Below are 23,996 nucleotides of genomic sequence, written 5' to 3'. Positions count from 1 at the left end.
AGTGGGGGCTCAGTATGGTTACCTCCCTGAAATAGCAGGTACATGATTTGTTTTTAAGAAATAAATAAATACATTTTTCCCCCCTGCCAGAAGTGAATGTAGACCAGAGAAACTGCCATCACATTCCTTTGAAATCGATCATGAAGATGTGGATAAGGATGAAGTATGTATTCTGGTTTTGGCATGGGTTGGTTTTTTTTCTACTGGGGAAGTTATTTATTACTCTAATTATTTATTACTTTAATATCAAATAAAGAATTATAATGGAGGGTAATTATCTCCTATAAAATATTTTATACTTTAAATAGCTCTGACATTAGTGGAACAGCTTTGTCTCATGTCATCCCATGTATGGGAGGGCTATTAATAATGTCTTATTTCAAAAGGAACGAAAGGGTGATTATTTGTTATCAAGCAAATATTCATACATTATAGTTTTTTGCCTTGGAATTCAGAAAACAAGGCTGTGCAATTTTAACCTTGTCTTCCCTATAGGACACAACATCCCACTCATCTTCTAAAGGAGGTGGTGGTGGAGGAGGAGGAGGATTAGCAGCAGGAGTTTACAAGTCTGGATGGCTTTATAAAGGGAATTTCAACAGCACTGTCAACAATAGCATTACTGTTCGGGTAAGGAAACAACATTATTCTTTCTTTATTCCACTTATATTTATTTTCCCCACAGAGGCACACTTTTTTGCCATTGTCACTTAGCTGTTTATAGCTCAGGGTTGATTACGTTGTTTATATCTCAGATTTAATTACATTGCTTTAAATGATAATAAAGTAATATTTCACTTGTCTGCAAAATAATGATTGAAATGCAGTCAGGAGTTACCTGTTATTTAAACCCTGTGAATAAAGTGTCAGTGAAAATAATTTGCAGTACAACAATTTTCATGCTGCTTCTTTCCCACCCCTGCAGTCATTCAAAAAGCGCTACTTCCAGCTGACCCAGCTGTCAGATAACTCGTATATTATGAATTTTTATAAAGATGAAAAAATATCCAAGGAGCCAAAGGGATGTATTTTTTTGGATTCTTGCACGGGAGTTGTACAGGTACGTTTCGGTTCATTTCATTGTAGTGTTTTGGCTGTAGGATGCATTTAAAAAGGCAAGTGGAAGAACATGTTCATTAGCAGATTAATGGTCTCATTAGCAGGTTCAGGAAATGAAAGCACCAATGGTTTTGCTCTTTATTTTGATGCAGATGCTCAGACTGACTAGTTACAAAAAAGCACAGCTGAATTATGGTAGCAGACCGTGCACACACTCTTTGTCCATGGCAAACATGAGAAAAAAAAATACTTTTGGGAGGGGTTTCAGAAAATAATTTCTGAGATGTCAGATTTTACCTCATGCTTACTAAGAGCATGCTTGCTTGTTGTGGGGTAAAGAGATTCAGGTTGCAAAGAACTGCCTGTTGGGCAAGTGTGAAATTGAACTTGTATCCTGAGCCTCCTTGGAGGAGGTCATCACTTTTGGAGATGATTGAGAGTCTTAATGGCATCAGGTAGGACAGAACCTTATTGTTTGTTCGCCATAAATGTCTAAATCAATGTTTTTTTTCCCTATTGTTATGCTTAGACTGTGTTCTTAGCTTTTTTTCTCCCATCTTGTTCTTCCTTTCCTTGCATTCTAATAATATATTTCTCTTTTCATTTTTTTTTTTTCTTTCATCCTAAACAAGATGTTACCTTGAATGGTATGTGACTATTGACTGATCTAGCCCAATGTGTCAGTGAATAAGGAAATACCTTTTATTTGATCTGTACTTGACAACTTAACCAGTAAAGATGTGTAACAGTACTGGGCAGGCTGGTTTGAGGATTGCTTTGAAAGAAACCTTTCAGGTGACACAAGGGAAGGCCCCTGGTAAACAAGGAGTTTTCTTGGTTGTGATGCCCCTCCTTTACCTCTAAACCCCTATGGAGCAAGAAAAGTGATCTGATTCCCCTGGGAACCAGTGTTTGCTGTCAGTCCCAGCTCTGTGGGCAATGGCCATCATCCCAGTGCTGTTCAGAAGGGTGTTTGTTTTTCCAGACAGTACGGGTAGGAGAGGCTGGAGATAAGCATGCGGCTCAGTGATGTTTGCCAGTGTCAGTCCATTGGCTTGAGAGACCCTCACAGGTAGCCTGGAAGTGTAGCAGAACCCCTGGAGGAGATTCTTAGAGAGAAACCCTGGTGAGAAATTGCTCCTGGCTCCTGCCTGCAGCAGGGGCTTTCTTGTAAGCTGGGTCTCAGCCAGGGCTCCAGTCCAGCCCTGTAGGGTCTTGTACACATTTAATGCTACCCCAGAGGGTGCCCTTTCTGCTGTGCTCTTTCTCATGACACTCCAGGATAGCAGAAATGTCTTGACTGCAAGATTTCAGCCCTTTTTGACTAACTTCTGACAAAAAAAAAACCCAAGAAACCTTTGAAATCCTCCTCCCCCTGAACCTTGGACAGCTGCTTTCTAAACCTACAGTGTTCCTCCAGATTGTCCCACACTGGTTGAACGTGGGTTCTCCTCTTGCCTGCCCCCAAATATAAGTTTCTGTGGTAGGTTTTGATTGGCATTTACCATGGGACTCTCAAGTTTGAGCTAGCAAGAAGTTAGAAACTTAGCCAAGGGGGTACTGGGGTGAATACCATCAGCTGTCCAAGTCTGTGATGGACTCAGAATCACAGGGCTGAAAAACAAAAGCTGGCTTAGAGCTGCCATAAACAGGGAGACCAGAGAATGTGGAGAAAGAGTTGGGAAAAACTGAAATTTTAGTGAAAAAATGTGATATGTACATTGTGATTTAATGAGTTTTAATACTTCTGTAAATTATTTTAAGTCTTTATGAATGACTTTGAGCTCCTGGTTGATTGAGATAGAATATCAAAATTGTAGCAAATATCCCAGAGAAATCATCTCCAGATAAAATACAAATTGTTTCCAAAACAATCCGTTAGTTTGGAAGAATGACCCTGCAGGCATTAGACTTAGACTGATGTTTCATTTATAACTCATTCATAGTCTCTTTTCTGAATCTTGTATTACTACTTTCTGGAAGAAATTTTTTGCACCTGAAATTATTTGTTGAAGATTAGAAGTTAAGGTCTGTATGCCATATGGAAGAAGTTTTATGGAGGAGCAAACTGAGAAATGGTACATTGGGGTTTTTTTGGGTTTTTTATTTTTCCTTTTAACTGATCAGGAAGGTAAAAGGGTTGGCCTTAGATTTGAAACAAAGACTTTGCTGTAGATCTCATCTGCTTGCCAGAAGTCTGAAGTGCAGATGGAAAAGTGGATATTGAAGTTTTCCTGCCCTGCCTGATGTTTTTAAGGTTCAGCATGCAAAATATATTGCTGTATTAGATAATGTCTGATAGTCTTTCAGTACCTGATTTAAAGATCTTGGCCATGTCATAAAGGGAAATATATAAAATAGAAAATAAACACATTAATTTTAAGTGCTTTTGTCTTATCTGAAGTAAAATTGAAGCACAGTATACTTCTTTATAGATTGTGCATAAACTGTTGTACATAATATACTTTACCACTAATCTGGCTTTAAAAGTTTTAAATGGCCATTACCTAAGATCCTTGGCATGGTTTTATTGAACTTCTAGCTCTTGGTCAAGCCCTTCTATAACTTTATATGTATGTAACAGGTTTTAGTGAAGTTTTACTCCTTGTTTTACATTATCTTGAATGTATGATTGGAGGAGAGGAGTAATTTCAGGATCAGGATAAATACTGAGCACCCAAGAACCAATTGCTACAAAACCCAAGCCTGTTCTTACTCTGCACTTGATGAACTAAAATTTATAACCCTGAAAGAATATTCACCTCTATAAAGTACTTGAGAGGAAAATTATTTCCTATCAGGAGAATTTCCAGTAGCAGAACTGAAGAATAGCACACGTGCACACATATGCACACAGACAATCCCAAGTCAGTTTGAAAAGCCAGGATTTGTCTGACCCCACTGACCCAAGTAGCTCCAGTAGAAGTAGTTCAGTCTTAAGTGATTCCTGATCTGGGTCATGACATGTAAAATAAGAACTGGAGCAAGTGATTAGCAACAGATTGGGTAGGAATCTTCTAAATCATCTCTGCTGCCGGAAAAAAATGTTCATGGAACTTGCTTCTCAGTGTCCTGGGTTCTCATCCTCCTCTGCTAATCAGTATCAGATTTTGCCTCTGTTCCTCTTAAAATATCACTGTCATCTCACCATCTGGCTTAGAAACCTCTTAATAACTTGTTCATATAGAACTGTGCAGAAAAATACTTCCAGTGTGCAGAACTGCAGGAGACCACCCCTCTGATGTTATTTGAGACTGTTAAGGAAGAAAAACTGGAGTGAAATGACCAGTTATGGGGTGGATGATTTTTTTTTCATTTGTCAGCATCACTCCAACGTTAAATCTATCAACAAAGTGATGAGAATCTTCTGAAATATTGAAATCAAAATGGTGGCACTGCTGTCCATCATCAGTCAGCTTTAAAAGTTCAGTAAAACAGTAGGGGATAAAACACATTGCTGTTCTCTCAGATATAAGCAAGGAGGAGAGAAAATTGATGCAACTGCTTCCTGAGGAGTAAGAGATATGTGCCTCACTAACTGGGTGAATTTGAGAAATGAAGCACATTATGTTAGATCCCATCACTTTATTTGATTTTATTGAGCTGTTTCAGTAGCTAAGTACCTGTTAATTCTTATGACAGAAACTGATAGACTTATCATCTCCTGCAGGTGAAATCTGGGGACAGAGAGCAGCTCTCAGGACTCAGTCTCTTCCCAGAATACTGGCCATTTGTTCTTATTTTCTTATTTCTTATTCTCATTGCAATGACTGACCAGCACTATACCTCACCTCTGCCTTTTGTGAAAAATTGTTGAAATCCCCTAAGTTGTTTTTAAAATCCTTCTAAGGCAAAAGTAGATGTGGGAAGTGGCCATGGTAATAGTTACTGTGCAGGAATTTGTCCTGTTGCAATCTTCTGGAAAGTCCTGTTCCCACTCTCCCCCAAATATTTATGTGACTTAGCAATACTTTGATTTATCTTTTTGGGTGTCTGATGGGCTGGTCAAGTGTAAGAGCTTGTTTTTTAGAGCTGTTCTCTCCAGACCACTCCAACTTGTGTACCAGTGCTGAATTTTGTGACCAGGGGGTTTTTATTGTTGCACATGGGAGGTATTCCCTTCTGAACTATTGTCCATCTTAGATTTCTGTGGCTAAATATAGGACATATGTCTGGCCACAGAAGCTCTTAAATGCACAAATTGACAGAAATTTGTGTATCACACTATTTAAATTTTCTTTAAAGCCACTGAAGTTTGCTTAAATGGCATTTTCAAGGAGTGGCCACATACAAGTCCATCAGATGGATGCCTTTTTCAGTACCTTTCTGTATTAGTTCGAGTGTTTATTTTTATTTTCCTTTTGTTCCAACAGAATAACAGGCTTAGGAAACATGCCTTTGAGCTGAAAATGAATGACCTCACATACTTTGTGCTGGCAGCTGAAAATGAGCAGGATATGGATGACTGGATTTTTACCCTCAACAAAATCCTGCAAATAAATCCAGAGGGAACCATTCAGGAGAGGAAGAGTGCAGATCTCACTGATCTGAGACTTGGTAAGAGTGAAAAATCTCTTGTATTGCCGGGGGTTTTTTAAACAAGTGAAAAAAGTGGAAGCTTCATATGAGTATTTAATCATTTTAACTGCCTGAGTCTGTAATGGATTCTGTACCTATTGATTCCTGATGAGGCAGCTCCAGTCTTGGCAATCCCCGAACAATTTCAGCTAACTCCCCTCAGATCATTTTCAAATGGCTGGAGGGGAGGTAAAGCTGTTCCCACAAAGTCAGCAGGAGCAACGTGGCTCCACTTTGCACATGCAGCTCTTTTTTAAATTTAGTCCTCTCTGTCAGTGATCTTGCTGGTACTTTGTGTTTTACTGTCCTGGAACTCTGAAGGCTTAAAAAAGTTTTGTGCTGGAGAGTGGTTTGAGCAGTTCTTTTTCCAACATTATGCTTTCTTTAAAAATCTGGAGCTAATAATTTAAAAGAAAAAAAAAACAGCTGTGGTATATGGCTCTTTCTCTGAAAGCTTATTGACTTTTGCTTCTTGCTTTTTTGAGCTTGCATATTATGCTCTCACTGTGGAAGAAAGAATTGGATGCTCTGTTATACTGCAGTCTTCATGTGGCAGTAACTCATTCCTCCACATAATAAATCCACATACAGTTTGGATGCACTCCAGCTGAAATTCTATGGCTGAAAACACTTGAAACCTTAATACAGATGTAAAATGCGTGTGCTCTCAGCTGAGTCAAAGCTTTGCATCCATATGCATCTGAATCTTAGGGATGTTCAGAGCTAATTGAACTCTTTGTCCTGATGTTTATAGTAAGTTCTAATTTTGGGAGGACAGGATACTCATATAGACAAAGATGTTTTTAGAACTTGGAGGCAAAAGAGACTTGCACTTCAGAATCAGAGGAGTACTTTAGAAAATGTGACCCATAAGAAATATTAATAAAACAGGAAGAAATATGTGCATAAGAGGTCAAAAACACAGGCTAACAGAAAACAGAAGTCTCTACTGATAAAAAAGCTGATAACAAACAACAGGAATGTGCTACAGAGTTAATTTGTCAAAAAACATGAGGTTTTCTTGGCAAGAAGAGCCCTAAGTGACTGTAGTGCCTTCTTTCACATGGGGCTGAATTGCAGCATGAGAGCAGAGCACTCCCTGCTGAGCTGGGTAAAGCCCAGGCCTTGTGTTCAGTGCTTTTCTCTGAACCCATAGGTTTGCAGCTCATGGAGTCCAGACTGCATCCTTCCCTTTCCCAGGGAGCAGGGAAGGTCCTGCCTGCCTCACTGGGGTCCCTTTGTGGGAACCCCAAATGTTTTGGTTGATGTAAACCCCTGGTGTTGCATCAGAAGGGACTGAGAGGAAAAGGCGTCTTTGTTGTGGGTGTGAATATTTGTCATGGGTGAGTGTGTGGGATGGTTCACTGAGTAGTCAGACCTGTTGTTTGGAAGCTTAAAAATAGACTTAGAGTGAGCAGCAGTGAGAGATGAGGTTGAGGAGGACAGAGGTTTACAGAGCATCGCTTCCGTTTGGAGAGATGAGGAGTCTGAAGGGAGTAAAAAGAAAGGACATGGAAATATGAGGTTTTATCTTTTAAACCCTATGGTAATAGCAAGAATAATAAGACCATTTTGTATTTATTTTTCCTGCTCTTCAAGACCCTGCAGAAGTTCCAGTGAATTATGATTGCTCTCAAGAAGAGGCAGATTCTTCAGAGAACACCTTGCACCCGGACTTCGCAAAAGTAATGGATGTTACACTTTTCTTTACAAGTCTAGTGGAAAGAACTTCCTAGGTGAAAAATGCCTGCCAATACCTGATCATTAGTATTCTGAAAGGTTGAAAAATATAGCACAGTCTATTACAATTGTTAGAGACACAACAAGTGACAGGAATAATCCTTTCTGAGCAACTCATCCTTTTGTTTAAGCAAGAAAATACCCATCAGATACAAAGAGAGTAGGTGCTCCACAGTGTATGTTGATTTAGACCTGTGAAGTCAGTAAGGATACAGTCCCCTCAGTTATGTGTGAAATATTTGCTCATCCAAACTGCATTTCAGTAGAGAGCCAAGATTTCCTGTGTGACTGGCAGGGAAGGGAGCTCTGAACTGCTCATTGCCTTCTGTAACTTCATTGAAAGATGCACGTGCTACCAGGGGAGGCATTTTGTCCTTTAGAGCTCATAAACTGCTTCATGTGGATGAGATAATTGTGTATGGTGCTAAGAAGCTTTTTAATGAAAAGCTAGATTGGAAATGCTTCACTGCTTTCTCTTAAATGAGTGCACAGTCTGTTTGTAGCCTTCTGCCAGTGAGCTGCTCTAGATGCTGTCTGCCTACAGAGCCAGATGCTGTTTGAGGATGTCACACAGATTTGAACTGAAAGCTGTCTGTGCAATTGAGGACAGAATTTTACTGTAGGTCAAATTCATAAATGTGAAGTGGTCGCCTAGAATGTGAAAAACCAAAATAAAATCAAATCACCAAACGAAATAAAAACAGAACAAAATGGAATACATCTGAGTTTATGTATTAAGGACAACAGAAGTGTCTGATCATCTTGTCTGTAGAATTTTTCTAATGGTATAGTTGATGCAGATATCTCAAGGTATCTTACAGATATCTCAAAGACCACTGGTGCCATAGGAGATGGTCAGCTTGTTTCCTGATGCTCTTTTTGCCCTTTCTGTGGGTAATTCCTGTTCCCCCAGCCTGGCTCTACAGGCCTTAGAAGTGTGTCATGGCCTGAAAAGCCCTGCTTCACAAACAAGGAGTGCTTGGAGGTGCTTGGGGATAACTGCTGCAAAAGGGGGAAATGTTGTTCTGAGTGAAACATTGATCACTCATTTAGAAGTCTAACAGCTCTATGGATTTCTGTTCTTGTGCAGAAAACTAATTTATTATCTGTCACCACAGTACATCACAGAAACAGAAGAAACAGTGAAAGCCTCTCGAAATACAGAGCGACTAAACCTCTTCTCTTTGGATCCTGATATAGCAGTAAGCAATATTTAATTTTTTTTTGTTTTAATTCTTAGAAGTTTTAGAATGCAGGTGTACCCAAGGCTTCAGCAGTGAAGAGGGAGGGGAGCTGTCTGTAGCCCACAGAGATTTCTGTACAGAAATCTGCATTTGGGCTGCAGCATGGCTGAGGATGGCAGTGACCTCTGGAGGTCATCCAGTCCAGCTGAGCTAAGCTCTGAATTAGTTTAAAACGAGCATTAAAGCAAAGTTTAACGTTTAATGTCAGGATTCAAAGAAAGTTATTTCTTGCACTGAATGTGATTTAAATGGAAATTTTATTTTAGTTGAAAAGAAGGCTTAAGTAACATTTGGATCAGTGTGTATTTAAGCTTGAGCCTGATGTCAATCAACTATAAGACCTTTATTCAAAGTATTAAACTAATTAAAATAGTGATGTGGTATATAAGTAATGGGGAAAGAGGGAAATGCCTGGAATCTCATTCTAAAATGTGCTGTTAATAATCTGAAAATGTGAGGGTTTTAATCTATGAATAAATTAAAAGCTGAAGTTTTAGAAACAGTAAGTAAACAAGAAAAAAGTATGTTCTAAAATTATAGGAAATTAATTTCAATCCCTAATTCTGCCTCTGACATTATATATGTCCTCAGGCAATCTGTTTTGTTTGCTTCCTAATCTATAAATTAGGAATAATACTCATTTACTCTAGTAATATGAAGAGACCAAGAGTCACTTTTGAGGTTTTCAGGTGTTTCACTAGTTGCAAAGACCTTTAAAAAGCTTACTTTGTTTTGGAATATGATGCTTTTTCCTATGTATAACAAATTGCCCTACTTATTTCAGGCACTGAATCCTCAGAAAAAGGAGTTTCCAGGGACAAACTCAGCGATAAAGCCATTTGAAGAAAAGCCTGCAAAGAGGATCCTGGTTACCTGCAAATCCCTCAGTTTGAATCTCCAGGCCTGTGTCACTGAAAATGAAAATCATCCCTTAACCAATGTAAGCTTTTCTTATTCTCTCTGATTTTTTTTTCTTTTTTTTTTTTAAATTGGTTTGTTGGTTGGAGTTTTTCTTCTTTTCATACATGTGTTAGTTTGGAGTGAGAAGTGAAAGGAAACCTGTATCACACGTGCATATAGTGCTCCCTTTGGACTGAATAACAAAACTGATTAACTTGTCAATAGACATTTTGAAGCTGATTTATATTGCAAATTTTTAGCTACAGTTCAGTGAAGGATTAAAACTGTTTCAAACCTTGAAGATTCTTAACAATTGCTATAAGAAGAACAAGTTTAAACTGCCAAGACCTATGTAAGGAAGCAATGGAATATCAGTTGCTGGTGAGCTGGGGGTTTTTGTTGTTTTTCAGGGAGAAACAAGGAATCAAGGAGATAAAGTTACAGGAGAGAAGGCAAAATAGAAAGGACAAGCTGTTTCCTCAAGTGGAAAAATCCAGCTAAAATGGGACAAAACAGAAAATTTTGCTTATTCTTACTGTAAAAAAAGAGCTGGGAAAATTGAGATGTAGATTTCAGTCTATAGCTTTTAGTTAGTTCTCCTCTGAAGCAGTAAAGCTGTGAGACATCAGTGTCCCAGCAACTCCACTTTCATATATTACATATGAGGCATTGATTTTGTTTGTTGATTTGTTTGTTTTTCATTTGAAGATGACCTCTACAGTGAGTGCAAATTCAGCATGATGTAATCAATATCTTTTTTTGGCAGACTGGAATAACTGTTTAAATAAAGCCATGATAACTGCACCAAGGGCATGCAATACTCACTGCAGAGGCTGGAAAAGCAAAGGGCATTGTACCTGCTATGCACTGCTCTTTATCTCCACAGTTTTAAGGTTCTGGTTTCTGGACAGCTCAGGTGGTGTCATCCTGAGGCTGATTTATTCTGTCAGAACTGTGGATGCTCTAAGGAGGTTACTTTCAGTCACAGGACTGAATTCCCTGGTACTCTGCCATAGGATAAGTGGGCACTGTCAGAGTGGTTTGAATGCTCTTGGTTTCCCAGCAAAATGGAACATGTTTCTCCCACAGAATAATACACCCACGCTTTTGTGTTTGTACCAGTAAACATTTTCCATCCCCTTACATTTGTCATCTTTGTGTTGCGTTTCTGACAATCCCTGGAAAGCCCACACTCGCTCTTCCCTCTTTTATAATGACTCTCAATCTGCATTTTAAAAATCCTGCAGTGTGTTTTCTGGGCCTCTATTCATTTCCTCTAATAATTAGTTATCTATTTGCTTTTGATTCTTTGAGTTTCTGAGCTGTCAGCTCCTCTTCTGGCACCCTGTTAACAAGCTTTCTTTAAAAGCCCCTAAAATTGCATGATTGGAAACTAATCTGGGGTGTGTGTGGACATGTGTTTTTAATGTATCTCACAATTTGTAAATAATATTGTTTACTTTCTTTTTTTCTAGTTGCAGAAACCCATTAAAAGATAGACTTTACCCCCATTCTCTCAGTTATCACTGTATTATGTTTCTGGTATTTTCTGCAGGTAGAGCCTTTCTTTGTGAGCGTGGCACTGTATGATGTCAGGGATGGCAGGAAGATCTCTGCTGATTTTCATGTGGATTTGAACCACACTCTGGTTAGACAGATGATTTCAGGTTCCTCAAGTCCATTGGAAAATGGTGCAGTTGAAAATATTGGCTCAAATGAAATGGAAGAACCGCAGGTCAAAGGGTTCCCAGAAGAGTGGCTGAAATACCCCAAACAGGTATTCCACATGTGACTTGTATGGCTTGGTGACTTGTGTGACTAATTCTAGTTTGGTAGTATTCCTTTTCATTGGAGAGCTTTTGCATGCTCTGTTCTTGTTTTCAACCAAATTCTCATTTGTGTGTCAGTTGTATGGAGCCACTTGCATTCTGAGCTTCCTGTATTTACAGTCAGAACTGATAAGAGTTATGTCTCTTGTTTAGAGAAAGCACCTGTATTCCCTGTGCTGTTTGGGTTCATTTGCTGACCTCTCCCAACCACCCAAACACAATCACAGCTCAAAGCAGCACCTAGATGCTGCAATAGTCTCAAAGTGCTTCCACACTCTTGCTGTTGCCATAAGCTGTGGGCTGAAACAGCGTGTGTTACCTTTTCTCCTCCTTTCATTGCCCTGGGGAATGACTGACTCAGGCCAGCTCCTAGGTGCTGCCAAGAGAACAGGTAGCTCAGGCCACACTGACATGGTCACACTGCTTTTTGACTTGAATCAGTCAAGACTTGAATCACCTTGTTAGCTGACTTCAGCAATAGCACAAAGATTTTCTTTTCCATCTGGCTGTGTTGAATAAGTAGAGATAATAATCCTTAATAATCCTTTCTGGATTTGGTTTGTTACTCTTTCCATCGGCAGAGAGCACTGGCAGTATTTCCTTTCTGCGGTATCACTGTATACTTTTGAACTGTTCTCCCTTTTATCCACAGGCTCTTTTCTCCATAAGTAATCCACACTCTGAAATTGTATTGGTGGCAAAAATAGAAAAGGTGCTTACAGGAAACATCGCCAGCAGTGCCGAGCCTTACATTAAGAATCCTGATTCTTTTAAGGTAACGTAACAGGAACATCATCTCCTGCTCTGTGAGCTTCAGCCTGCTGAAGGCATTGCAAATCGTGCTGACAAATCTCAGCTTGCTCAACAGGACAGGCTCCTGGGAGCCCCATGCTTCAGAAAGCAATGCCCAAGTTCCCTTGGCTGGAGGAATGAAGCTGCGACTTTCAAATCCATCCGTGGTGCATTGCTGTGCTGGTTCTGCCTTAGTACAGGGATCTTCTGTTTCAGCAATGTTTTAGAAATTGTGAGCTATGGAACATTGTACAGGAGCAAAGTCGGGGTAGGCACCTCTCTGTCTCTGAGAGCTGGCACTGCATCTGCATTGGATAGTTACAGAAAACTGCAATAACAACTTCAATGCAGTTCTGAATAAAGGAGTGGTGACAGAGTTTAATTTGTCAGCAGCATCATATTCATCTTGTGATATCTCTGCTGTCCAGCCCAGAACCTTTTTGTTATGAACAGTATCAGGCCTAATTATTGTAGGACACTATAGCCTCTTCAGTTGGATGTACTTTATGCAGCATTTAAGATGTTAGAATACTGATGAAATAATTCACATTTCCTTTTTTGCAGTGTGCACAGAAAGTGTTAAAATCCAATAAACAGTTCTGCAGCAAGCTGGGGAGATACCGTATGCCGTTTGCTTGGTCAGTGAGGTGTGTATTCATTCTTTTCATGCTTTTATAAGCGTCTTATAGCTTATTCCCTTGGACTTCTATCTCTTTATTCTTTTCCACTTTTTCTGCCTGAAGCTAAGCAAAGCTTTCTCTCTGGTCCAGGACCCCAGAATATCCTGCAGGCTTTTTGTTTCATTGCCCTATTTTTCTCACAGCTAAACGTCAGTAACTTGCTCATTAAATGTTGCTGTGGTGGAATCTTTTCTTCAGGTATGTACTGAAGTTGCCAGGGAGCAGCAAAGGTAGCTGACAGAATAGCAATTTATCATGAGCTCCACCATTCATTGGCTGCTAAAAATGACCAAAGAGAATTCAAAGTCACACTTCTCATAAGAATTTCCTGCAAAGATAATTGTGGTCTGAAATAAAGTTGCAGTGGCTACCTAGAAAGGAGGTGCACAGGTTCTTGAGGCTCTGTTCTTGTTTTGATGGCTGTCAAGCTTTAAGAAAAACCTAACCAAGGACTTGAAATGTTTTGGGGGTTATATGGAGGGATTGTGGTTCAGGTACTCCTGCATTTTTCATGGTTAGTAGGTGATGGAGAACTTCTGTTTTCTCATTCAGCAGGTCAGCTGGGTTTTATTGCAGGTCAGTGTATAATTTTTGCTGGTCTCACCTCAAGACTGAGGCACCCCTGTTCTTTTTGATCCCCTTTTACCAAATTTGGCTTTTTTCCCCATTTGCTCTCCCTTCAAGTTTTGCTGCTGTCCCTGTGAGGCAGAGTGCCCCCTAAACACCTGCCAAGATAGGGTGCACTGAGAAAATTCAAATTCCACACTCATTTGCATCTGCTTGTGTGTTAACATTGCTCAGGTTTGACTTTGGTAAAAGCAAAGTATAAAATCTATTTCTGTTTTCACAGCTTGAAAATAGAAATTTCCACATGAGGCTATCGCACTACAGGGGGAAAGAAATGGTTTGGCTATGATAAATAGCAAAACCCTGGGTTTGGAAATGTGTTTTCCAGTTAGTTCATTCTGGCATTAACCACACTCCTGTTTTTGTGTGGAAATTTCCCTCCTTAAAGCAGTTACAGATGGCCACAGTGCAATTTTTACGTATGCATTCAGCAAGCCAAACTCTTGACAGCTGAGTATTGCACATGTGACTGAAACTCTTAATTAGCTCCTGTGGCACCAGTTTGTTAGCATTGCTCAAAAGCATGACTCAGGGTTCTTCCCTGAGTTCCTGCTGGGAAATCTGGTGTCTGTGTGCTCTTGCAGGTATAATTACAGTACGTGTTAGAATTACAGTGTGTCAGAGTCTCATATTCCTGCCAGAACTGCCAAAGTTTGCAAATATCTGCCTCAGCTACATATTGTAGATGTGGGGGGAAACTTCATTCACAGAGATAAGTTTTTACACTCTTACTCCTTCAAACCTTCTCCACCCTCATCAAGTGCATGTTTTAGAGCCTAATATTGGAATCCTGCAGCAGCTTGTGCAGCTGCTGATTGGGTTCAGCTGCCCTAGGTTGAGGTAGCTGAAGGCAGGGAGTCTGCACTGCTTCCCAGGAGCTGCAGATCTTCCACTGAATGTCTAACCCTGGAGGTGAGCAATTGTCCCTCAAATCATAAACCACTACTTCAAAAGTGACTTTTTTCAAAATTAAGTTCTGAACAATGTGCAGGTTTTCTGTGCTTCATTAGTTTTTAGGATTGTGGAAGCTAACAATGTCAGAAGAGCAGAATAAACAATTAAGAACTGAGATGATGTTTCAGTTTTTTTAGTATGATCTATTAACTTGCTTTCCCCTAAATTTTCACTTTTAGAATCTCCTCAGGAGTTTAGTTCAGTGAAATTTTTCTTATTAAAATGCCTCAGTAATTAGGCACCCAGCACTATGGTACATTGTTAATGTGTAAGACAAATATTGGACTGTTGGACTGTAGAGGTTTTTAAAGCATTTCTTTGTTTTGATGTGACAGTTGTCATTCTTAAGTGCCTTCAGTATGATCCCCGTGAGAAGGACCACTCTTGTTCCACCTGCAAGGACATGGGATTGCAGTTACTTAACACATTCAATACTTGCTGCTCTGGCAATTCTTCAACTTTAATGAACCTGGGGAGTGGAAACACCAGCACAATTTGACCTGTGCATAAAATATACCTTTTTAAGAAGGGTTATCTTGTTTTCAATGGACATTTAAACTACTTGTGTGGTTGTAAGAACTTTATATGAATGGAGTACTGTGTGCTAACTGGAGAGATAAAAATACTTCCCTGTTTTGTAGTGGTTTCATGCCCTTAATTTTGTCCTGGGTGCATTATTTAGGCAGGGACATGCTGCTGAACCAGTCCTAGAGGCAGAGCATGGGATAGCCAGGGAGCACTGATGCTCTGGAGCAGTGGCTGCAGGCAGGATGACTTTGTAAAGCCCTTCTGACTCCAAACCAGAGGGAAGGAGTGGGCAATGGTAGAATCTTTTGGGTTTGAAGATGCCTTGAGGATCAGGATGCTGTGTTCATGAGCTTCCTGGAAGGCAGTGCTCAATACCACTGACCCAGAGTGAGCTCCTTCCAGCTTCATTTCCTTGTTCACTTGCATCCACAGCCCTCCTTAGTGAGTGCCCCTACACCCTGCTGCACTGAGCAGGGGTTTGCTCAGTGTCAGAGCCTGCTCTGAAATCAGTTAATAGTTTCCAGCAGAGCTGGGTTTGCTCAGCATCACACTGCAGAGCCCAGTGGCACAGCAGAAATCACTCACCCAATGTTTTGGTCGCTCCCCTCTGTTAGTCTGGAGGGGGAAGCAGTGCTGAGTCCAAGAAATATCATCATGTCACCTATACTGTAATAATTATTAAATCTTTTTTCTTTCCTTTTTCTTTTTTTCTGACAGCAGTTTAATAGGATCTGTAGAGTAAGTGGTGGCTGCCAGAAAGGAGGTCTGGTTTCTCCCTAGTAAGCTTTTTGACACGGTGTGTTGGTGTGGGCCTTATTCCCTCCAACAGCTGGAGGTAAAAATCTGATAGAAGAGAGTTGATCATTCTTGACAGTTGCAAAGAAATGAGATAGGGATGCTTCTCTCAGTCAATTAAGTGAAGATATGGTGCATTTGTACTTATTCTTGGGCTCCTCTTCCAAAGGTTTGCTCCGTTATTTTGCATCTGGCAACAATTTGTCCTGGCATCAATTCTTCTTCCCACTGGCAGTGGAACAGAGAAGTAAATTAAGGAAGCAAGATTGGCCAAATGATTCACAGAACAGCACTTAGTGTCAAGAACATTTTACTTTTGTTAAGCAATGTTTTTTCATCCTGCAGTTGAATCCAAGGTTCATTAATTTGGATAGCTGTTACATTATCCGGTCCAGCCAGCGTGTGTGACCCTTGAGGATATACAAAGGGCACTGCAATGCCTTAATTAAATCCTGCAAGTGTCAATGAGCAGGAATGGAAATGTCTGGCAATGTTTTCCTGTGCACACAACAGCTGATATTTATTGTTCTCAGTTAGAGATGATATAGATCCTTCTTTTCCAGTTCGTTGGGCACTTCGTAGCTGGTTCATCAAAAATTTAGTTGGTGCTCCACAAACTTGTTTTGTGAAGGAATGTTAAGCCACAGTGAGTTGGTGTCATGCTCCTGGAGGGCACAGGACAGATTTAATGCACAGGAACATTCACTGAAGTCTCTAACCTGGTTCTGTAAAAGCATGTGTTTCATTGTGGTAAGAGGTGGTGGTTGAGATTTGGCAGCTGGTTATGATTTCCATTCTTTAAAACTGTAATGATTTTTCTTGGATAATAACTTCTTGGATGAAATTACCTATGGATGAAACTACCTACTGATACATTGAATGCTTCAAATTGCTTCCTTGAAATAAGGGATGAATCTCTTTGTTGAAGGGAGGAGTCGTGTCCATGATGGGTGAGAGGCTCTTGCTCAAACCAAATCTGAGCTCTTTGCAGGACTGGGATGCACATGGAATAAACTGAAATTGCCTTTGTCCTGCAAGCATAAAGCTTGTCAGGGCTCTGTTGGGTGAAAATCTGCAGATAGGCCATGAATTGGTGTAAGAATTCCTATCACAACCTTGTTAAAAGATTACATGACAATTTCAAATGCTCAAATATATATATACATACATTCACATGGATGAGTGTTTATAAATATGTCATTTTTCTTTCTTTATAGGCCTGTGTTTAAAGATAATCAGGGCAATGTTGACAGAGACTCCCGATTCTCACCCTTATTCAGGCAAGAAAGTAATAAGATTTCCATGGAAGATTTGATTAAACTAATAGCAGAATACAGAAGGTAAGGAAAAGTTTCTAGTTTGCTTTGGAGCTTTATAAAGCTGAGCAGAATAATTGTAGCTGGGTTTTTTTCTTAATTTAACACAGTGTGCCAAAGTGGCCATGTTAAATTATATTACATTAGTGTTTTTCACATTAGGTTATTACCTGCCAAAGAGTGCTTGAGGTTGGACTTTCCAGGAAAATTGAGACGTCATTTGGCGCATTAAAACAAATGTTACTATAACCTAAAAATAGTGATTGCTTAAATCAGCTTTTATCAGGGGAAATGCAGGTGAAATACCCAACATTATCTCAGGGGAAAAAAAACAAAAGAGTGACAGAGATACAAAATCATTCTTTTGTGGTTTTCCCAACTCCTTGCTTTTGTTTGTTTGAGTCTCCGTGGCAAACTCAAGAATGGCCATTGAAAGTAAAAATCTTCTCCAAGTGTTTTACAGCCTGTAAATTTCTGAGGAGGTTTGGCTGGGTAATTTCTATACAGGTATAAATCAGATTAATCCTAGAGCAGGGTCTGTGTTTATACTGGATTAGTGACATGAGAATTGAACCATGTATTTCTCCTTGTCTCCTCTGCTCTAAATGGGCCGGAAAATGAATTAATCTAAATAACTTCTGTTCCATGTATATAAAAAGAGATGATAGAAAGATTGAATGTCAGCTACAGAGCTTGGATGAGGCCCTTAACTTCTTGTGCCACCTTGCTGTTACTGGTCAGGACACTCCACTGACTGTTCATTAGTGTCACCACTGCTGTGTTCGTGTTCCTAAAGCATCTCCTGGAAAAAAGAGATTTGGAATTGTGGTTTTGGCACTGCTCAAATTGCTCAGGCACAAGGAATGTGTCTTGGTCCCTTTTGAGCGTGGCACTTGCAGAAGCCACAATGCTGTGAACTTCTCTCATCCCAGTGCTCCTTTTAGGGAATATTTCATTTAGATTTTAGAAAGCAAAAGTAGTTAAGTTAATTCTCATAAATTTTGCTTCATCCCTTCCTTCCTTTTCCACAAAATAATACTGCTTGCAAAGAGAAGGCAGGAGTGAGACTAAGAAAAAAAAAAAGAAACCAGAAACCAAATTATATTTTATTTGTGCTGTTACATTTGATTAGAGTTTAATAGCCAATAGGTATATGTTAAATGTGTTTAATGTAACTTAAATATCTTAAATAAGGGTCTGATTTTCATTTTTCAGTTAATTCCTGTGATGTTATGATCTCTGTTGTCCTTTTTTTCTAAAATGTTTTCATTTATCTCATTGCAGAGCAGAGAAGATTAGCAAAATACAGACTATACCTGGCTGTTTGGACATTGCAGTTGATTGTGTTCCTTTGGAACATCCAAGTATGATTCCACTTTAAAATTAATTATTCTAATTAAATAGTAGGCTTTCCATCCATAATTGTGCCTCGAGACAGTTCTGACAGAGGGGTGTCCTTTGTGTAGGAAAATGTGTGCAGGGCAGTGGTTTGGATTTGCTGTCATTTAATTACACCACTCTCCTTCATCCTGTCCCTGGCCAGATCCAGCCCAGTTTTCAGTGTCTGTGAAAGAGAAAAAAGAAACCCCACTGCTGCAGCTGGCCTGGAGCCACTTCTCCCTGGGCTGCAGAGCACCTGCACTGCTCTGAAACTGGCAATTTCCTCTTGTACTAGGTTAGAAGGAAGCAAAATTTGGCATGGTGTGTGTGAGGGATCACAAGCTTCTTTCAGCTTCCTCACAACATATTGGTAGACTTTTCCTGGGCATTATTCTGTGATTTGAGGAAGGAATTTGTAGGCTTTTCCCAGAAATAGTTCTGGTTGCTCTGGACATCTCTAAGTTGATGGCCCCTCTCAGCTTGAGTTCCCCATGAAATTAAATGCTTCACTACTTTAATGGCGTAGGAAGAGAGAATGTTCTCTGTCCAGTTTTAATCTCTCCCAGTCTCAGTGACAGAGGGCTTATTTTTGTCCTCTGTTTCCTGATCTGATTTCAGTTATCCCAATTGCATCATTTATTTGATCTAGTGCTGCACTGCTCATTTTTTCATTTTATTTAGTATGTTATTAGATAATAGAAAAACTTAAATGAGCTGTTGAGCTGTAAAATTGATGGGAAGCAGCATCACTCAATACATTCTGTAGAAGCTCTCCATATACCAATGGGGCTGTTACACCATCAAATGTCACCCAATACTGTGGGTGTCAAAAGAGGTTACCAGTGCTGTCCAGTTTAATTCACCTGAGAAATCACTTTAGGATGATATATTGCCACTGTTCTGAGGAAATGTGTACATTTAAGGCATCTCAGCATCAGTCATTTTTCGTAAGTTAAGGCAGGATTTTGTATGTTCCATCTCAGTATTACTTATTCTTAGTAGTAAGACAGTGAAAACAAACACAATATGTGATGGGTCTCTTTTCTTTTCTCTTGAAGACTGTGTAACTTCATCCTTTATTCCAATCAAGCCATTCCATAATGTAAAGGAGCATCAACCAACAGTGGAAGTTGAGGAGTTTGTGCAGGAATCGACAAAATATTCTCGACCTTACAGGGTGTACAAGAACCAAATATACATCTATCCAAAACACCTCAAGTATGACAGCCAGAAACACTTCAACAAGGTACAGAATGGGGCTGATTCAGGCCAGCATGGGCTAGCATGGCCTGCATGAGCTCTCTCAGGAATCCAGGAGAGTCTTTAAAGGAGAGGAAAATGGTGATGTCACTGAGTTGGCTCTTCATCTTTTTCACCTTTATCAATCATGAAACACTGGTACAATTTTAATGAATCTATGGATTAATTTTGAGTTGTAACAGTGATTCAAAGAGAGATAATGTGGTAATACCTTCTTCACAGTTTTCAGAAGGTCTTTATATTAATAATGTAACACGTGCAGATAAAATTAATCTAGCTGATGTTTGTAGTTCTTAAATGAAACCTGGTACCACTTGTGTTTCCATGCTGGTTGAAAACTAATTAAGGACAAGATATGGGCAAATCCTGGACACTTAACAGTCTGCCTCTACTCAGTCATTCTGAGGCCTGGCTTGCATTTTGCATTTTTCTTGGAAATTTTATTTCTAGTGATATCACTGAGACTTACAGGCATGTATAAATATTTATACAGCATTGGCATGTTTCTCTTGGATTCTGGAAAGGCCTTATTCCAGCTCTGTAGTTTTACCTGAGTTTTCCTGGGTACCCCATTTCTGATCTCAGCTTTGGTATGCTGCTGTCTCTCCAGGCACGGAATATAACAGTGTGCATTGAGTTCAAAAGCTCTGATGAAGAAGGAGCAAAGCCACTCAAGGTGAGCTGCAAGAGCAGTGTGTTCAGAGGGTGTTTCTGAGAACATTGCCTATAAAACCCAGGTGATACTGACCCAGAGCAATTCAGGAGTGGGTGTTGTATTACATCCCTCTAATTTTGCACTGTGGTTCTGTTAGATCCCAGCTGGTCACAGTGATTCCATTTTGCAGTGCCAGCATTGTGACTGCTGGAGGGGAAAGGAGATAATATTAGAAAACTGAACCATTTTTACAGTGCAGCTTGCTTTTTCTAGAATTTATCACTTATCCTGCGCTTCTCATTGAGCTCTGGAGACTTGATTGAAAAGAGTGAGGCACAAAATTAGAAGGACCTGAGACTTAATTCTTAGCTTTGCTATTGCCCAAGGGCTGTTGCATAGTCCAGTTGTGGTCTAGTTTTCCCAGCAATAAATAAAACTGCCATTACTCAGTAATCAAGAGCTCCCAGACAGGACCAGAAAAGAGATTCTTAACAGGGATAGCTTTTGTAGCATTTGAAATTCAGTAAAAGCACTCTATTGTGTATTGAACTGCATGAAAGTGAAATAGATTTTGTAAAGCTTTCTGCAGAAAACTCTGAAATTGATAACAGCAAGGAAGATGTCTAAGGAGTCTGCATTGCTTAATTGAGCATAGGGTAATTATCACAGAATCAATGGACTTTTACTGGAAGGGTGTATTTAAAAATCCAGGTTTGAGCACTTAAAACATTTCTTTTAATATTTGATAAAGTAATGATCAATCTTTCATGATAATTGTTTTAAATGTGCATATATATTAGATATACCAGTACTAGTATCTTCAGCAGAATTTCCCAATGTAATGAAAACATGTTACTTTTATCAGTGCATTTATGGGAAGCCAGGTGGACCCTTATTTACAACCTCAGCCTACACTGCTGTGCTACATCATTCCCAGAATCCTGATTTCTATGATGAGGTCAGTCTGCTTTTTCTTTCATTAAATGTCTGCCAATCCCACATGTTTGCCAGTGAGACAGAAAAATATCTGTACACAATGCTTCTGTTGCCATTGCTCGTGGATCTGGAAGGGCTGTGCTGTGTGGATTGACACGCAGGATCACGTTTTGTTTTCTCTTCTTAAATCAACTCAGTGGATTGTTCCTTTTGTAAGATGTTCTGAGTACAGTTAAGATGCTGTAGAATTAATTAGGAACAGTCCAGCTCTCTAAAATGCATGTCTGGATTACATTAGGGATCCAGCTGCATCTCTGAATTTAATGGAAACAGTAAACATTATGATGAAGTGTGGAGCCAAGTGTCAGAACAAGTCCCTCTTTGACATCCAAGGTCTGCATTGGGGCATTTTGTTGATGCAGTGGTCTGAACAGAATGTACAGTGACGTGTGGTGGCTGCAGCAAGTCCTTCAGCTGCTGCCTCTGAGGGTGCAGCCATGCAGTAGTTCATGTGGTGGCCTTTGCCAAGTGTTACTCACATGTGCACCTCTTTGTCTCACCAACACCAAGTGTTGGCTCCCCAGGCTTCCTGCAGGTGAAATTAGTTTCACCCTATCAGGGACTGGTGTGTTTGATGGCTTGTGAATGTCAACTGTCTCTTCTGGATTTTCCACTGCTGCTTTGTGTGTAGTGATGAGACTGGCAAACAGCATAGAGTTTATAGCCAGCATTTTTCAAACTGTTCTCATAGTCAGTAAAATTTCCTTTTTCAGTTAAAATTTACTTTGATACAATTGCTGAGGCAAGATCAGCAGATAATGTACAACTACACGTGAAGTATCAATTTTAAGATTTCTGTTTAGGAACTGGGGTAGAACTTAAAGCATTATATTTTCAGAGATTTTGAACTCCTTGCTAATCCTTTACAAGTTGTGTTTTGGGGTTTAACACATCTGAAAGTGTCCTTCATGTGATGCTGGTGAGACACTTGGTTTGGGGAGATTGCTTCAACCTGAATGAGGAGCTGAATTCAGATATGAATAGCCAATTTGGCTGGAAGAGGTGTGCACCTATCCTAAATGTCCCTAGTAAAGCAGGTGCAGAATTTAAAAGAATGCAGGATGTTAAGAAGAAAGTTGTCTTCATCTCTATCTCTGGGTGCCCATTTTATATCTGTGTTTATGGGGCTAGGTTCTTACCCATAAGCTGGTTTAACACTGGAAGCATTTATTGACCATTTCTAACCCTTACTTTAGCACAGGATTAGCTTGGATAAATTTCATCACAAGAGCAAAGGGTCATTTTTATTAGTTCTTATGGTAACATGTTCTGATTAGTTTGTATTTTTACTCCAATAGGTTAATAATACCTGAAAAACAACATGTAGTTCATACTGTTTTTCAGGTATTATTAACCTAGGATTTTATGGATGGCATGACGTGGGATTTAAGACTGAGCATAAATTATAAATAAAGGTTTGTTTTCATGTCAGCCTTGGTTACTTGGTCTTTGTCATGAAATGGTTATGAAGCAGTAGGAGAGATTTCATTTTAGTTTTAGTTTGGTCATCCTGAAAATATGAGCACAGGGCTGGCTGTTACAGTGCAGGTGATCACTTCTAAGTAGAGTCCACCACTCTTAAGTTCTGTCTTCTTTCATCTTATGCTCTTTCATCATTAATGAAAATATTCCTTCCCAAGACAAAGTTGATAAAAGCTGTTTTAAGTGAAAGTGATAGATGATCCTCATAAACAATTTCCTTAAGAGAGCATTTCTTACCATGGGGCAAACATTACCCAGTAAAGGCAGGCTATACTTAGACCTCTGTGTAGAGAGATGTCACTCATTTAGCCCATCTCTGATGCCTGGTTTAATTGATTTTTAAACTAAAGTGAGGTGTAACATTTTACATTTCAGGTGAAAATTGAACTTCCCACTCAACTCCATAAGAAACACCACATTCTGTTTTCATTTTATCATGTCACCTGTGACATAAATGCAAAAGCTAATGCCAAAAAGAAAGAGGCTCTGGAAACACCAGGTACCTGTAGTAGAATTATTTTCAATTATAAATATACATTATGTACATTCAAATAAGGATTTCAAAGTTTTTGGCTGGATGTTATTGTCTTCCTTTAAACTTTGTTTTCCCAAAGAGTCCCATTTATTTGTTCTTGTGCACAGTGGGCTTTGCCTGGCTCCCTTTGTTGAAAGATGCCCAGTTGGCTTCCCAGGAGCACCAGGTGCCAGTGGCCAGCAGCCTGCCCCCCAACTACCTGAGCCTTCAGGAGCCAGCAAGCACAAAGGTATTCACTGCCCCTCCTTGTCACTCCCATGGCACAGAGCTGACATTTCCAGGTGTTCTTCATGAGATCAGTTTCCATTTACATTTGCTGGGGAGTGGAAGTGGTAAATAGGGTTTCTGCTTTAGAATATTGCATATCACTGACTATAGGAACTAACATGTGCAGCGCTGAGCTGTGTCCCATGTTGCTGATTCACAGGTGTGTATGGAAAAAGTGTATTTTATGTATTCTACAGTGTTAAAACTCCTCAAAACGTGAATCAGAGCGGTCAAAAAGAGCTTCTTTCACAAACTCAGGCCATATGACATTCATTCTCCAGCTGATGTGATCCACAGTCATGATTCATTCTCCAGTTTTGTGGTGTGATATCATATTTTCCTGCTGATCCAGTCCAGCTTGGATCATTTCTGCCTCCTT

At 39.7% G+C, this 23,996-nt stretch overlaps 1 protein-coding gene across 11 annotated transcripts in view; it reads left to right on the top strand.

Moving 5' to 3' along the window:
* Positions 1–23,996, top strand: part of DOCK10 (dedicator of cytokinesis 10) — a gene marked incomplete at its 5' end in the record, with an annotated part of 140,721 nt that overhangs the window by 73,802 nt on the left and 42,923 nt on the right. For all 11 annotated transcript variants that reach the window (XM_084212507.1, XM_084212502.1, XM_084212503.1 and 8 more), the window contains 17 exons: positions 91–163; positions 496–630; positions 926–1,060; positions 5,433–5,616; positions 7,237–7,322; positions 8,496–8,579; positions 9,406–9,561; positions 11,077–11,298; positions 12,003–12,125; positions 12,707–12,789; positions 16,944–17,066; positions 18,327–18,406; positions 19,481–19,668; positions 20,293–20,358; positions 21,203–21,295; positions 23,191–23,314; positions 23,458–23,579. In XM_084212507.1, coding sequence (XP_084068633.1) covers positions 91–163; positions 496–630; positions 926–1,060; positions 5,433–5,616; positions 7,237–7,322; positions 8,496–8,579; positions 9,406–9,561; positions 11,077–11,298; positions 12,003–12,125; positions 12,707–12,789; positions 16,944–17,066; positions 18,327–18,406; positions 19,481–19,668; positions 20,293–20,358; positions 21,203–21,295; positions 23,191–23,314; positions 23,458–23,579 — 2,077 coding nt within the window. The remainder of the gene's footprint in view (positions 1–90; positions 164–495; positions 631–925; positions 1,061–5,432; positions 5,617–7,236; positions 7,323–8,495; positions 8,580–9,405; positions 9,562–11,076; positions 11,299–12,002; positions 12,126–12,706; positions 12,790–16,943; positions 17,067–18,326; positions 18,407–19,480; positions 19,669–20,292; positions 20,359–21,202; positions 21,296–23,190; positions 23,315–23,457; positions 23,580–23,996) is intronic.

The sequence above is a fragment of the Fringilla coelebs genome (assembly GCF_963513975.1).
Source record: "Fringilla coelebs genome assembly, chromosome: 10".
NCBI lineage: Eukaryota > Metazoa > Chordata > Aves > Passeriformes > Fringillidae > Fringilla > Fringilla coelebs.
The sequence above is the reverse complement of the archived record's forward strand: the minus strand, read 5'-3'. Positions and strand labels throughout refer to the sequence as shown.